This window comes from Phasianus colchicus, chromosome 12 (assembly GCF_987193195.1).
Source record: "Phasianus colchicus chromosome 12, bPhaCol1.hap1.1, whole genome shotgun sequence".
NCBI classification, from domain to species: Eukaryota; Metazoa; Chordata; class Aves; order Galliformes; family Phasianidae; genus Phasianus; species Phasianus colchicus.
In genome coordinates, this window is record NC_143447.1 from 3263095 (window position 1) to 3280378 (window position 17284).

The 17284-nt window shown below is 43.3% G+C and overlaps 1 protein-coding gene across 7 annotated transcripts in view; it reads right to left on the reverse strand.

Annotated features, from left to right (window-relative positions):
• The window catches only part of HMG20A (high mobility group 20A), a 168868-nt gene that overhangs the window by 143525 nt on the left and 8059 nt on the right, over positions 1-17284 (reverse strand). For all 7 annotated transcript variants that reach the window (XR_016470259.1, XM_031616346.2, XM_031616345.2 and 4 more), the window contains 2 exons: positions 2605-2697; positions 584-731 (listed from right to left, as the gene is read on the reverse strand). Coding sequence is in view for 6 of the 7 variants with exons in the window: in XM_031616346.2 (XP_031472206.1) it covers positions 584-731; positions 2605-2693 (237 nt within the window). In the remaining variant the exon portion in view is untranslated. The remainder of the gene's footprint in view (positions 1-583; positions 732-2604; positions 2698-17284) is intronic.

The window sequence follows — 17284 nt, forward strand, 5'->3', positions numbered from 1 at the left end:
TCTCTCCCCAAATCAACATGCTCCTGCTGTCATGTCAGTTTTAGTTCCTTTTCTGGAATGTTAGTACTTCCTTAAACAAGAGGACTTCATAGCTGAAGACAGACTACAAGGAGAAATATCAAATGCATCTATCAAAATACCAAAACCACTTTCATGTCAAGTTTCAGTTCCTTCATGATTTACTCATCAAGTCTCAGTGTGGGGCAATACACACAAGGCAGCCTCAAGAAGCAAACATAATGCTTTCCAAGACTCCCAGATGAGTGCAGCAGTCTCAATTTTCTGCCCCGCAACAGAGGAAATAAATGGTGGCAGTGGAACATACAGTCTTCACAAACAGCAGAGGCAGAACCAGTTCTGGGGCCCACACTAGCTATGACAGACACTTGAAATGCCCTCTGTGCAGTACGACTGTCAGCTGTCATCGGCTGCATGCCATTATGCAACAGCAGAGAAATAACTAGGGAGAACCACAAGATGAAAATGGCATACGGATGACAATTTGCGATCTTATCAAAAAAATAATCTGATTACGTGAGACAAACTAATGACAGAACTCCAAGTCACTATTATTTCACCTCACCTCCTCCTCAGGCTTCTGCTCAGTGTTTTCAGCAGTGTTAGTAGACTCATTTTGCAGCTGCTGAACCTGTGACAAATCCTCCACCAAATCCGGGTTATTCACAGGCTGCGAAGTTCCACCAGTGAACGAAGTCTCAGAATGAGCTAATCTGAAAAAGCACATAATAGCAAAAGAAAAAATAATCATCGTATTGCTAAATCACTTCCTTCCTAATCTTTTAAAACATGCGAAAACATTGCAAATATATTCTGTTCTGATGCTATCACGAAAAAGATTTCAAAAAAGTCACTTTTGAAGAACTGGCTGTTCCATCCGAACAACTGCTACAGTTACCACAGTTACTATGAAAGCCAGCTTGATTTCTGAAGTGTTATTTTGTCTCATTTTTTCTGAGGCTTTTGATTACACAAGCTGTCAAGCAAATCAATGTTTGAATCAAAAAGCATGAATCTACACAAAAAACAGTAAGAAATTTGAAATAAAAAGTCTAATCTTCTCTAATATGCACCTTCCTGGTTACATTTAATGTATTTCTCTACAACTACACTTAAAGGATTGTGGTTGTGTATGATTTTGGATTAAATTTCATTCAGCATAATCTCCTGTTGATGCACGTGAGCACTTAAAGCACAAACAAACCTAGGTCCCAAGAGACTCCTGAATGGGAACTATTTCATCTTACAGCAAGAGCTGTATCTACCAACCATTTTTAAGAAAGGGCAAGCTGTACGGAAGCCAACACAAAAGCAAAAAATAGGTTCTGGAGGTGAGCATGTAAGGATAAGTACATATTTTGGGGGCAACACTGAGATGTTCTCCCTGTGCTCAGTGGGCAAATGAATGCACAATTTTGGGACCCCTCTCAGATTCTAATTCCTTATTTAGCCAGGCTACATGTTACTTTGCCTTGTGCTGTTGCATTCACAAAAAATTACTACAACAATAGTGTATGCTACAAGTCTACTTTGGCCATTTACCCAGCTCTACAGCTAATTACATACACATCAAACATGTTAAATATTAAAAAGTGGGCTCCAGCTAATGCAGAATACAGCTCTTAGAAACCAAGATATTTGAACAGAGTTGTTAACTGAATGCCTATGGGAAAATTTGCCTTTAAATAGCATATTTTCATTACTCACTCTTATCAGCAATCAAAGCATAATTACCAGTGAAGAAACAAGGGCTAGAGATCCATGCCTGACTTTCAGATATCAGACTGAGTTCATATTACTAACAATTAGAGAGGCAAGAAGGGAAAAATCATCCGTGCTCCCATAACGTCCTGTACGTATCAAAAAGAAAATGGAACAATACAGTTTCTCAGAATCGCTCACGTGGCTTAAAAAACATCTCACATTTTCTATCTGTTACTCCTTACCAGGGAAGCTTTCTAAACCATATTCATAAGACAAAATGGGATGTAGCCACTGGAGTGAAAGTTGATGAAAGCTCATTCACAACACTAACACCTCCTAAGTACAAACCTACTTGGAACACGTGCCTCCCTTTGGGACCAGTAAGTCTGAAGTCCCAGACAAGTAAATCCTAATTTGAAGCAGATGTCTCCATATCTATTTTTACAGGGCTTAATCTGTCTACAAAGTCTGAATATTATTGCTTGGTGCCTTACAGTCACTGCACCTGGTAGATGTGGCACTGAGGGACATGGTGTAGTGTGGATGTGTTGACAGTTAGACGAGATGATCTTAGAGGTCTCTTCCAACCTTAATGATTCTATGATTCTACAGTCCTAAAAGACCATTAATTTTGTCATTGTTTCAATCTGTAAAAGCAGTGTTAGTCTGACAAAAATGAAAAACATCAGTTTCTCAGTGACTGACAGAAATCAGTGATGAATTATTTATCATAACCAGAAATCATTTCTTCAGCAGGCACCACTACAGTCATTTGATACAGCCCATCTCCAACATGCTGTATAATTCTCTCTAAAACCAAAATCTCTGTAAAAAAAAAAACTTTTCAAGAAAGACAGGATGGTTAAGAAAGCAGTCACTTACCCAGTTGCAGCAACATCACTACCTTCCTTAGATCCATCTTCATCTGCAAAAAGCGGAGGGAGGGTGGAGCTGGCCACCAAGTTCTCCATACCTCTGGGGGGAAAGAAAAAAAAAAAAAAGCAAAGAAACAAAGTTAATTATCTTATTGTTTCCCTTCAGCAGCATTTCTGTTTAAATGTGACCGTGTAGCACAGATTGGCTTGTACCCATACACCAAACGGCCACTCATAGTCAGTTGGCTTCAGGACAGACTCTACAAGCAGCCATGTTCAAAGACAGAAAAAAGTTCCTAAGCGATGCTTCAGTGTTTACCATTAACTGAGCCCTGTATCAATGTCACACTGTCACTGGAAATCATACTCAGCACACAGATCCCACTCTTCCAATCCACATTCCTGTTCAATCTATACTATGCGTCAGAAACTGATCCTCCTGTGCTGATTCCAAAAGTAAGCTGTATTACTGTGCCTCTCTTGAACACTCAGATCAAGATGACACTTACTAATTACTTGTCCACATACTCACAATATACCTATGCCTGTAGTTGAGTGCTACTGCTAAGTAAAAGTACACAGAAAAAAGGGCAGCCACATTACTTGAAGCTGCAGCTCCCAAGACAGTTGCAGAAACAAGAGGTTTCAGGCACAGCGTACATCCAAATCAATGCAAATTGTTTCAAAAAATTGAGTCATCCCCTTTCTTACTAAACCACAGCAGTCTTGTAGAAACAAATCCTATACCAAAAAGCCTTAAACACAAACGCTCCCTATGACCAATTATCAGTAGCAGTTCTGCCCCAAATGATAGGGCCATTCTAGTAAACCTGCTCTTTCAGTTTAGAAGTCACCTTTGATGAGAAAGCAGACACTCAACCTGAGTACTGCTGTCACTTCCAGCTGGTACACTCGTGCTTTAAAGTGTGAAGAGACAAAGGTGAATTACATTCAGCTGTTTTCTCCTGGATTGGTATGATTCCAATGCTGAGTGGAAAGCAAAGTGACCCAAAATCAAGTCTTACTCTTCGTAACAGAAGTACTACAGCTGACTAAGAGCAAAATCTGTGCTGACAAACAGTGAATGCAGCAGGCCACCCAAACAGACGAGCACTGCACTCCTACCCAAAGGACTTCAGATATGAAACATTTATTCTTCTGCTCGATTTGGTTAAAATTGGTCAAGAACTCCAAAGGCTGCTCTCAGGAGCTAATCATTAGACCTGTCTCTGAAGGGCAAAGAACAGCTCAGCTTTGTGGAACGCTAAGGAACGCCCAGGATTAGTTCTGTGATTACAGCAACATGGATATAACATTACTTTGTGAATGCTGGGGACCCAGCCAAGCCTAGTTGGTAACTAGCCAAGATGAAGCTGGTATCAGAGCCGACCATCTCCTTGCATGGCTGACAGTGCAAGCCCACCCCCTGCCCAACTAAGTACCTTTAACTCCTACTGAACCTCAGCTGGAGCCCTGCCATCCTCCTTCCTGCAAGAGATACTGTGCTTGCCTAAATTAGTTCTAGGATCAAGACATACTTTTTAAGCTCATTTCATCCCATGTGACAGCTTGGAAATAATAAAGATATCTCAAAATGTGGTATGATACACTATCAGAGAAGTGGGGCGTAATATTGGCCTTGAGTACCAACAAAACAGCCAATTTCAAGAAAAATCAGACTGTTTGAATTGCTGAGAAGGCAATTTCCTTCACCAATAATAAATCTGACATTCTGTTTTACGAATGTGAGCTCTGCTCTGTTCATTTCATGCCTCAATGAAAACATAGGAATATCTACTTCCTTTAGCAACAGCTCTACACCATCATAGCTACTACAGATGTTAGCTGATAAATGAACCTCTGGTATGCCTCCAATTTGTTCGCTTAAGCAAAAGCTCAGTTAATGTTTACAGCAGGAGATCATCAACAGTCTCTGTAAAATATGCGTTATGCCAATGTAGCTTTTCCAGAAAGCACACATAACCTTCCAAACAAAACTATCCCTACCATACAAGAAGAAGGAAAGTGCAAGAAAGAAGAGGGACCTCCAATCAAAAGAGATGTGCTGAAGCTGGACACTATCTGGCAAAGGGCCAGCAAGATGAAGGGGAAGGGCCTACAGCACCTGGCCTGACAGGGCATGCTACAGAAAACGGGGGTTGCACAGTGTAGACAGAGGAGACATGGGGCAGATCTAATAGCTGCCTACAGCTGCTAGAAGTACCCGAGGTGACAAAAAGAAATGGTACAGGCAGTAAGTTGAACTTGCAGGCCAGTCTGCAAGTTCAGACTGGACACTAGGAAAAAAAACCCTCTATACTAGCAGAGAGATGGTGGTAGAGTGTATCGTTGCAGAGCTGAAATGCCCAGTTACACAAAGCTGACCTGAACTACTGTTGGCAATAGTCCTGCTTTGAGTGGGAGGCTGAACTAAAATAACCCCCAGATGTCCTCACTAAGATACATCTGCAGTTCCCTAAACTGGAACTCCACATGACACTCGCTTTCAACTACTAGCAGCTCAGCCATAAAAAAGCTCTCAAATACAGTGCTTCCAGGAAAGGGGGAGAGATTAGCTCTCTGAAGATGTTGGAGTGAAAGTAATCAAGTTTTGCTTTAGGTTACACAATCTCCTCTAGTTTTCACAGTCCCTAATTAACCTCTTAAAAAAAAAAAAAAAAGGAAGTTAAGTAATTAGACTCAAACCTCGTTATTTATGGACAGTATTATGCGCATCTGCAGATAATAAAATAGCTTTCTTAGTTGTCTGGGTGCCTCCAGCAGAATTTCAGCAGGCAAGGGCCTCTTCTCATCCTCACACCAATCTGGTATCATTCCATGCTCCCACACTTTTCAAACAGAACCCAGCAGCTCTGTACCTGAACCACTCGTTACCATGAGCTCAGTCCCTGCTGCCCACTGCAGCCTTCTCACCAGGTCCCTGTGTGTGTGCTCACACCTGGAGCTAAGCAGCAGCAGCAGCAGCAAAGCCCCTTGTGAGGCCCCATCTGGAATACTGCATCCAAGTGTAGAGGCCCCAGTACAAGAAAGACAGGGAGCTGTTGGAGAGGGTCCAGAGGAGGGCCACAAAGATGATCAGGGGACTGGAGCACCTCCCCTATGAGGACAGGCTGAGGGAATTGGGCTTGTTCAGCCTGGAGAAAAGAAGGCTGCGGGGTGAGCTCATTGCAGCCTTTCAGTACCTAAAGAGCCTACAAACAGGAAGGGAATCAACTCTTTGAAAGGGTAGATAACTGCAGGACGAGGGGAAATGGTTTGAAGTTGAGGGAGGGGAGATTTAGGTTGGATGTCAGGGGGAAGTTCTTTACAGAGAGAGTGGTGAGGTGCTGGAATAGCTGCCCAGAGAGGCTGTGGATGCCCCGTCCATCCCTGGAGGTGTTCAAGGCCAGGTTGGATGGGGCCCTGGGCAGCCTGGTCTAGCATTAAATGAGGAGGTTGGTGGCCCTGCATGTGGCAGGGGGGCTGGAGATTCATGATCCTTGAGGTCCCTTCCAACCCTGGCCATTCTGTGATTCTGTGAAAGTTAGGCTCGCTTACCAACCAGACAACAACCTTGACTGCATGTGAAAACAGAACATAAACACAGGAAACTGGGAGAACACACGCTTCATTCTTTGTTTTTTTTTTTTTTTTAACCCATACGGTTTAGACAAATTAACAGCAGTGACTTTACAATGAATTCTAATCTATTCCAGTAAGCAAGAGAACAAGGCAGCTTCCCAGAAGCTGACTGAGAACCGATGGGAACCAACACAAGTCTCTCAACTATTTCTCGAACTGAAGAGCATTCCATGCCTTTGCCCCAAAGCCACCATCAGGTCGTTACAACCCCAGTGTAAAGCTGCACATTCATTTCAGGGAAGTAACAGAATCACAGAATCACAGAATTGTAGGGGTTGGAAGGGACCTCCAGAGATCATTGAGTCCAACCGCCCTGCCAAAGCAGGTTCTGTACACCACGTTGCACAAGTAGGTGTCCAGGTGGGTCTTGAATATCTCCAGAGAAGGAGACTCCACCACCTCCCTGGGCAGCCTGCTCCAGTGCTCCGTCACCCTCACCGTAAAGAAGTTCTTGTGCACATTTGTGTGGAACTTCCTATGCCGCAGTTGCTGGCCATTTCCCCTTGTCCTGTCTCCACACACTGCAGAAAAGAGTCTGGCCTCGCTACTCTGTCCCCCACACCTTAGATATTTATAGACCTGGATCAGGTCCCCTTTTAGTCTTCTTTTCTCAAGGCTAAACAGACCCAGCTCACTTAGCCTTTCTTCACAGGGGAGATGCTCCAGGCCCTTTACCAGCTTTGTGGCCTTCCACTGGACTCTTTCCAAGAGATCCCTGTCTTTTTTGTACTGGAGAACAGTACACCAGATGAGGCCTTACCAGGGCAGAGTAGAGGGGGAGGATCACCTCCCTCAACCTGCTGGCCACACTCTTTTTAATGCACCCCAGAATGCCATTGGCCTTTTTGGCCACAAGGGCACACTGCTGGCTCATGGCCAACCTGTCATCCACCAGAACACCCAGGTCCCTCTCTGCAGAGCTCCTCTCCAGCAGGTCATCCCCCAACCTGTACCAGTGCATGCAATTATTCCTCCCTAGATGCAAGACTCAACACTTGCTTTTATTAAACCTCATCTGGTTTCTTTCTGCCCAGCTCTCCAGCCTGTCCAGGTCTCGCTGAATGGCAGCACAGCCTTCAGGCGTGTCAGCCAATCCTCCCAACTTCATATCATCAGCGAACTTGTTGAGAGTGGCCACTATCTCCTCATCAACGTCATTGATGAAGATGCTGAACAAGACCTGACCCAGTGCCGACCCCTGAGGAACACCGCTGGTTACAGGCCTCCAACCGGACTCTGCACCACCAATGACAACCCTCTGCGCTCTGCCAGTCAGCCAGTTCTCAACCCACCTCACTGTCCACTCATCTATCCACACTTCCTCAGCTTTGTTATAAGGATGTCGTGGGAGACAGTATCAAATGCCTTGCTGAAATCAAGGTAGACTACATCCACTGCTCTCCCCCCATCCACCCAGCCAGAGACAACATCGTAGAAGGCTACCAGGTTGGTCAAGCATGACCACCCCTTGGAGAACCCATGCTGACTACTCCTGATAACTTTCTTTTCTTTCAGTTGTCTGGAGAATGGGGAAGGCAGAAACGCGAGGAAAAGAGCAGCACTGGGGGAAGAAAGGCACTGCTGCTCTTCAAACCTGGGCCTCTACAGAGTTCACAGGACTTGAGAAGGATGGATGAAAAGTCCCAGCTAGGTTTGTTCAGAACGTTTGTATAGCTTTATTGTTAAAGCTGCATAGCACTTAACGAGACACATTTGACTCAATTCAAGGCACAAGAAACAATACACGTTCTCTTAATGGATAACAAATGTAGTTTTAAAATGAAAATAGTATTCATCTACCCAAAAGCAGAAATAAAAGTGTGAAACTGATGGCAAGCTCCAAAATCTCTACGAGCACTCCAACACAGGTAAGCAGCATCCCTAAGGAAAATGAATGCCCTCAAACTAGAGCAGCTCTGGGCTCACTGCACTGCACCACCATCCATCAAGTCGGCCCCAGTAAAGTCCAGCACGTATTCAATTATAAGTGTATCTTTTTTCATTCCTTCCTTCAATTTCCAGGAAAAACAAAGACTTCATGCTGCAGAAACTCCATAACAGTATTCTAACTTGCAATTTAAATTTTCTAGGTGAACTCATCACTTCCTACTCAACTCTACTCAGTGTATGAACATGATTTGAGCATCACCGGGGAAAGGAAAAAACTTACACAGCATGAAAACTGAAGTGCTACCACACACAGCAGGGAATCAAATACCTTAAAAAACAAGTTTGTTCTTAATCTCTTCCCATGCTCATTTTTGTAGGCTATGCCATATAACTGCAGTGTTCTTCCAGCACAAAAATACTAAGTAACAGGCTGAGCTGCAGTTTGAGTGGAACTGAAAGCTCCCATGTGATCTAATCTCTAGTCACATCTGTAGAGTAGAAAGGAAAAATTAAAAGTAGTAGTATCGCCATTAAGAACAACCTATGGCTGGGGCAAGAGACAAACTCATCTGGCGCGTCGTTCCTATGGTTGCATGGTTAACAATGCTATTAGAGGGCAGCAGACCTAAACACATGGGTGACCTCAAACCTAAAGCCAACCTTTTCTTTAAATGCCTTCTACACACACAGTAAGTAGTGACATCTGCCACAGTCAAATTTCCCTTCTGAGAATCAAGTCATTTCATGGCATGAGCTCCAACGACCTCACTGCCAGCTATGGTTGTGAGAGCACTACTTGTGAGAGTGGAGGCTTCTCCTCTCTTACTTCCTTTTCCTCAGCTGTCTCATCCTCTGTCAGAACAAGCAGCTCCACAGTTTTCCTTTCATAGGACAGCAGGTAAAAAATTGCGTCTGTAGTATCACAGAACCACCACAGCACTCCTTAACCAAGCATCACAACCCAAGCATTTTGCAACACAGTTCATTTAAACTCAGATGCTTTATTGAGAGGCCTTGCTTGACAAACTTGATTTCATTGTATGACAAACTGATCCGCTTAGTGGATGAAGGTAGGGCTGTCAACATGGTCTACCTGGACTTCTAAAGCCTCTGACACTGCCCCCCACAGCATCCACATAGAGAAGCTGGCTGCTCACAGTTTGGATGGGTGTATCTCTGCTGGGTGAAACACTGGCTGGATGGCCGGGCCCAAAGAGTTGTGGTAAGTGGAGTTAAATCCAGTTGGCTGCCAGTCACAAGTGACACCCTCCAGAGCTCAGTACTGGGGCCACTTTTATTTAACATCTTTATTAACCATCCTGATGAGGAGTTTGAGTGCACCCTCAGTAAGTTTGCAGACGACACCAAGTTGGGAGGGAGCGTTGATCTGCTGGAGGGGAGAAAGGCACTACAGAGGGACAGGCCTCGACGGGCTGAAGTAAACTGTGTATGAGTTTTAATAGGGCCAAGTGTCAGGTCCTGCATTTTGGTCACAAAAACTCCAAGCAACCCTACAGGCTCGTGGAGGAGTGGCTGGAAAGCTGCCTAATGGAGAGGGATCTTGATGTGCTGATGGATGGTCAGCTGAACATGAGCCAGCAGTGTGCCCAGGTGGCCAAGAAGGCCAAGGGCATCACAGCTTGTATCAGGAATGGTGTGGTGAGCAGGACTAGGGAAGTCATCCTGCCCTGTACTCAGCACTAATGAAGCCTCACCTTGAGTACTGTGTTCAGTTTTAGGCACCTCAGTAAAGAAAGGACATGGAGGTGCTGGAGCAGGTCCAAAGAAGGGCAACAAGCTTGTGAAGGGCTTGGAGAATGTGCCCTATAATGAGAGAGTGAAGGAACTGAGGCTGTTTGGTCTCACCTCAGCCTCTCTTGCCCAGGCCTTATTGCTCTCTTCAAATACCACAGTAAAAATGGACAAGAAACACAGGCAACCAAAACAGAGATTTACAGGAAAAAAAATCCAAAGTTCCATTGCATTTCCAAGCAGTTTAAGAAATGAAGGGCAAGATGCAAGGATTAGTTTTACACTTAGCTTATTTGGATCTTTGTGGCAAGCACTAAGAGTTATTAATACTAAAAGCTTGGTGTCAGCTGCTAAACACCTGCAAGAATATATTTTTATAAAGCAGAAGTGTTTGGTTCTGTGTTCTCTCCTTCTTTACAAAAATGCACGAAGACAGGGCACATGTAAGGAATCTTACTACATAACATCCCATTTTCTGGAAGGTAGGCCCCCATTCATAGCTGACAAGTCCACTGAGCGACTCCACACACAAAAGCAAAGAAATGCAGAGCAATGCTTGGTTTTCTCCCTTCAAACATGTAAATTTTGCCTCAACAATACCCAGGTTTTGCAGTTCCATCTATGAGCGTCCACTGAGTCTCCACCACTTCTTAGTCCTGCTCTCCCTTTCTCTGAACGTTTTTCCGATGTTCAGAGTCTGATGACATTATATTCCACTTGATGTGATGTCTGCCAATACCTATTTTTATATTAACAAGGCAGAACAGATAACCCATTAAAAAGAACAGCAACATAACAGACACATAAAACATGTCTTAAGCACTGACACTTCTCTGAATCCACACTGACCATCCATCATGCACAGCTTGGTTGCTTTCCCATGCTAGTTTTTCCCATTCAGCGAGGAAATAGTTACTTCTCTTGAAAATTTACATTCAATTCCTCTGATCATTTATGTCAGCAAGACTTAATCACTTTGCTATGTGGAATGTGAAAAGTGCCAAGAGCAAAGCAGTTTATTAAAAAATGTAAATGAAAAGACTCTGAAGTTTTTCATGATGTTTACTCAGCTCTTAACATTTACCAGCATCACACAAGTGAAGCAAGAAACTTAGTGCTTGAATACGGCCATGGCAATTTAAAATATCAAATGAGTGCTGTGAAATGAGAAATAACTCTGAACGCCAGAGAGCAGTGGTTGTGACTGACCAGCAAAGGTGTAAGTTACACAATTGAAAACAAAAGAATTCAGGAGTGGATATACCTGCTGAGATCGAGAAGTTGTTTAAAAGCAATTTTACCACTTTGGCCCTCTCAAAGCACTTCTCACTGTGAAAGCTGGCAGGAAATTACAGCAAATACTCCTTGCTCACTTACGCTCCAAGTGGAAACTCGCTGCTGCCACAGAGGAACGCAGATTGGAATGTCTCACAACAAGTCATTATTGCCCATTTTACAGAACAGGGGGTTGAATACTTCAGATGTGAGAATATACCAAATAAGAGATGGGGTATATACTTAAAAGAGTGACTCACCACAGGCTCCGTGACCCAACACAAAAGCATCTGCTCTGACCCCAAGAGCAACAGCGACGGCATGGAACTGGATGTTTTACATGCACTGATATGGCACAGGGACAAAGGTTAGAGGAAATGAAGTGTGGGAAGAATAAATGATTCTCACACAGAACAGACAACCAATTCTGCTCCTTTCGAGACAGGACTCATCTTTAGAGAAAAATGACTCCATTTCCACATGCTTCTGTTCTCATTTTTCTTGTGTGTGCTATTGCCTTGAACTATTTTAACATAAAACAAAAAGTTTTAAAATATGATTTAAAGTAAATCATTTTTCTTAGCCAGCCTTTGCTATGCAGAACAGAAAGATACCCACACACTGATCTGCTTCTTCTTTCCCTTTAAAAAGCCAAGAGAACTGATAACATTTTTTTTTTCTAATAGCAAGAGCAGGGCAGATTGGGAATAGATTGCTTGGGGAGCTTTGATTCTCATCTCTTCTTAAAGTTCTCTAGAAACAGACAAACATGCATCAAAAATGAAAGTTTGGGTGTATAATGTATGAAGTGCACCAAAGCCCTTTTCAGCCACAGCTGTTCTAAAGAGTTCATAATTTGGGCTGGTTACCACACAGCACACCATTGGCATCACAGGATACAAATGGTATGAACATTAGGACAGAAAAAGGAAAACATGCACAAAAGAACAGATACAAGGTTACAAGGTTCAAGCAACTATGAAGAAGTCAGAGGACAGCACTTCGAGAGCCTTGCCTGGATTCATGAAAAGGAACAGAAATAGAAAGGACAGTACCATCCTTAGAAAGCATCTCCACAAAGCATCCTCTCAGCTGGAAGTGCAGCTTGTTCCTGTGACTGTCCCTAACAAGATTTCCTAACAAGATGAAATGTGTAAAGAACTTATACAGGGAAAGATTACAGCCAGAACACCAACAAAAGACTTTAGGGAAACTCAAAGACTACTAACTGCATTCTCCCACTGAGCACACACCGGGGTTCCCCTCTCACCAAGGGAGAAAGCACTCAGATTTTCACATCACGTGAGAACTCCTTGGCCCTATAAAGTGATCAACAAGAGAATGCAGATTAGTTAGAGAAAGCTTTACTTATCCTCTTCGTCATCCTCTAAAGGCAAGAAGAAATGATGTCATGTTGCATCATGACTGCAAAACAAGGGAGATATCCACCCATGGCACAGACCTACTGCTGACCACTTCCCAGTTCTAAGCAATAAAGGAGGCATAAGGGACTTCTGGGAGGTAGAGAGGCAGGCACAGAACATGTTTCCGCTGCATCTGCAGCATACAAACCAAAAATACTTTGTCCTGCTGCTGAAGCAGGATTAAAAAGAAATAAGCCATGTCAGCAACACACCTGAACAGCCTAGGCCGAGTGCTTAAAACAGCATGTAAATATTTGCAATGCTTCCTTTGACTCCCAGGCCATCTCCAGTAGACTGGATGAATTGCTTTGAAGACAGTTGCTCACTTCTCCCCACTGCCTTCCTTACTGATGCCACAATCTGTTCTTTGTGCCTATCTTTTTTTTTTTCTTTTATCACATGCAAGAAGCCAAAACGAGGCAAGGGAAAATAATGATTAAGAACAGAGCAGAGCTCAGAGCCAAAGAGCAAACAGGAATCCAGGACAAATATGATTAAGACCTGTAAGTTTAAATGCTTCCAACTTGCCTCTTCCATTGCTGCTCCTCAGTTGCTATAAACAAGGAATTGCAGAGGCAGGAAACATACACAAGCCCTGAAAGGTAGAGTTGATCTGTGTACACAATACATCTAGTCCTAAAAGAGAATGTAAATCTTTTCTAATCAGCTGAAGACTGAACAGACAGGAGGGTGCAGCTCTCGTGTGTCACAGCCAAAGTTTCAAACACATTTAAATGGCTCCCAATTCATGTTTACTTTTCAATGTTCTGAAAGGTATTTTGCACTCAGGTTTGAGTATTTACCATATTTAACAAGTAGCAAAGATCTATACTGCTTTTACATTTCCTTTTGATGAGTTTGTTTCTATATATATTTAAGTAAATATGGCTTCTCCGAGACAAAACAAATATTATCCCCAACATCTCCATATATGGCTAAAGAAGCACAGCTGTTTTAAAGGTGGTCATATACAAGATCTGTAAGAGCTAAGAATACAACCGAACTTCATAAACAGTTTTGAAAATGCTACTAACCTTAACCCTTTTATTGTGGACACCACAAAAACCACTTGGTGCACTATTCCTTCTCTTGAAGGAGTTACCCCTCACTGCCCGACATTACCCCATTTCAGACCCACAGAGGTAGCTTTGACAACCTGACTGCAACATACGATATGAAGCTCTTACTGCAAGGGGAAGTGAGAGCTGAACCCCAAGATCCATGACAGAAGGTCAACACCACACTGGTTTATTCGGCATTAAAGTGAGAAAGAAGAAAAATACATGTATTTCAGAAGGGCTACAATATATGATCTCACCTCCATACAACATTAATTAGGAATTCATTGCCTTGAACAGAAACAGAGACAAGGGAAGCTGGTAGAAAACACAAGATTAGGAAATACTTTTGTATTTTTGGATTTGTGGAACTGAAACATTTTCCAACGTAAATGCAGGCACAGTACTGCTAACTCAGGAAACTTCCTCCCCTTGGTTGTCTTTTGCAGCCTGGTAGAAGTGAGCTCAGCAATCACCTGAAGATCTGTCACCACATTTAATCCTACACCTTAGCTCAGGGGCTTTGCAGTTCAGTTAGACAACTGTCCCTCCAGCCACCAGCACTCGCATCTCATTTAGAAAGGGCTACTCCCAAAAAGCACTCTCAGCTGTACTTGTACTCCTCCCTGCACATCCCAGAAAAAGCATGACACTGCATTTTCAACATTACAATTGTAAAAGTAAAAAACATTACACTTTTACGAATGCTTTAACAACCACATCTGAGCTCACAGACTTCCTGAAATTAAACATTTGTTGCTGTAATGGAAATTTGGCTTCCCTGGTCTTTAGCAGTTGTCCAGAAAGGCTAATTCCCACCCTGGAACTGCTTCCTGACCTCTAGAAAGGGTCATCTATGTATAACCATAGAAAAAACACGCACATGGCATTCTGACATTCCATGGTAATCCCTGCCAAGAAAAAATCTGCAGGTTCAGTCTGCAACTAAAGTGAGCCTGGGTAACAAAAACACTAAATCTGCACACTGGTCCTCCCCCAACAAGCACACAGCTCTCCCAGCAGGCTGGCCACCTCTGCCACAGCTCCAATAAATGCAGCAGGGGGCAAACCTTCAGAACCAACCTGCAGTGTGCAGAGTGCTCTGTTGTCTCCCAGGACCCAATGCCGCTCATCTCCCATCCACAGCATAACATACTTAGGTCTTGTGCTTCAGAATGTAAATGATACCTAAAGGAAAAGCTTATTGCTTCAAACTATACCAAGAAACCAAGCTTTTCCAAACTTTAGCCTGTGAAAATGGGATTTTTGGACAGTAGGAGCGTTACAGTTACTAAGCAAGAAGCAGACACTTCCACTTCCCACTGAAACTGTACTCTGCCCAAGTACCCATGCCTCGCTCACCATCACCTTGTTCACACTCCTGTTTAAAATGCTTCTGGCAGCACTTCCCAGTTCCATCTCATAATCCCACTTTGTATACATAAATGTACACCTCTCAGCCACAGAAGAAAATTTGGCAGATTCAAAGTCATTTTGCTAAGACCCACCCAGCAAACATTAATGAGCAAGGCCATGTGTCACTCACCACACTTCTTCATTGGCCAGCCCCACCCAGTTCCATAGGAACAAAAAGGGAGCAACATGAGAAAAGCCCAAACTCAAAGTACCTCCAGAATAAGTAATATGTCCTTACATTTCCTGGTTTTGCTTTTAAGATCTCAAATATCACTTCTTTTCAAACTTACTATTACTCAGAGTTAAGACCTCATGTGGATAATATTCCGATCCTTAGAACAAAGAATATGCTCTACAAGAAGAGCACTGAGTCTGCAGATCACCAGGGCAGACTGTTCAGCTCAAAGTTTCTTGGTCAACACAGGAGCAAACCAGCAAATTTGCCACCCTCATTGATGGCTTTCATGCCACTGTAGAAATAAACACTGCTTGTTCTTATGAGAAACACTGTGATGAGTAGAAAACAGCACGTAGAAGCAGCTGAAAACATTCCTTCCAATGGCCACAAGGATAGAGAAGAGTATTAGGCAATATATGGAGCCAGGAGATAGACTCAATGATCCTTATGGGTCCCTTCCAACTTGGGACATCTATGATGGAACACCTCTTCCAGCCTTGGCTGAACAGTTCTTCCAGTAGTGTACCACAGATAGAAAGCACACAACTACAGCAAGTGCTCACTTGATTCTATTGACAAGAACAATCTGGAAAGCATCTCAGTGAGGAAAGCAGGACCTTGTCTCCAGTAAGGGGAGCTAGTTGGACTATCACACCACCCCACACAAAGGCTGCCTCCCTCCCCCATCACATCCAGCTCAGACTTGCTCTCCATTCTGAGTAAAAGAAGTATTTACCCCAATTTAAACCATTTCAATGCACTGTAGGAAAAAAAATGGCAAGCTGCCACTTCAGACAGGACTTATATGTTAAGCTCACTATACAGAATCCAAACTTCAGAGATTTTAAGTAGGCTTAATTCAGCAGCAGTTTTAAGTAATTTTCTTCTGACAAATGAAAAGATTAGCTCAGGGTTGCTGTGCTTGCTACTCTGCTAATTAGCCCACTTGTTCAGCACTCACCGTCCTTCAAGTGGAGGACAAGGCATAGCAAACTGCATATAATTCTACAAGATTATAGAGATGACAACTGAGGGACCAAGAACAAGACACATCAAGTTCTTCACTGCATGTAAGTCTTCATTTCTAGCCTTACAAGAGGGTTATGTGTATGACAATAGGAACTTAAATCTGAAAAGAGAGGCAAACGGGTGAGGCCAGGCTCTTCTCAGTGTGCAGTGATAGAACAAGGAGCAACAGCGCAGGAAGTTCTGAACTAGCATGCAGAACTTCTTTATAGTAAGGGTGACGGAGCACTGGAACAGGCTGCCCAGAGGTGGTGGTGGAATCTCCTTCTATGGAGATATTCAAGACCCACCTGGATGCCGATCTGTGTGATCTATGGCAGGGAGCTGCTTTAGCAGGGGGTTGGACTCAATGATCTCTTGAGGGCCCTTCCAACCCCTGCGATTCTCTCTCTGCTAGATCAAGAATTAAAGAGACATTCTGGGCCAAAGCAGAATGAAGCTCACAAACTAAAGCTCATGCCACCAGTAGCATGCAACCACCTTCACAGCAAGGTGCAGGGCCTATGTGAATAACTGCTATTTCCTCTGAACAAATACAGCGTGCAGACCAAGAGCAACTGCTGACACGAGAGAGATGGGCTCACGTGCTTGAGGTATGCCTATCTGCACCAAGGAAACACTGCAGAGACCAGAGACAGAGGGTAGTGAGAACTCTCTGGAAGAAAGAACCCATGGAATCTTCATCTTTCTCAGTTCTTTCAGGAATGACCAGACTGACCGCACTGTAACCTCAAAGAGGTAATTTAATAATGAAATGCTTCAGCTGGTGACTGAGAGACAGCAACAATTGGATAAACTCATTTTTGCAACAACAACCATGATCTGATGCCTTAATTTCTCCCTATGGCTTTAAAAAAAAAAAATAAAAAAAATCAGACCCTGTTAGCCTTTCTGCTTCCTCTCTTCTATACAACTTTTCAGCTCTATCACCTCTGTTCCACGTGGCATCACCACCTTGTGGCTTCCACAAACCTCCTATCATCTCTGAATTCCTGTCCAAAACTAGTTACAAATCATGGTTTGTCG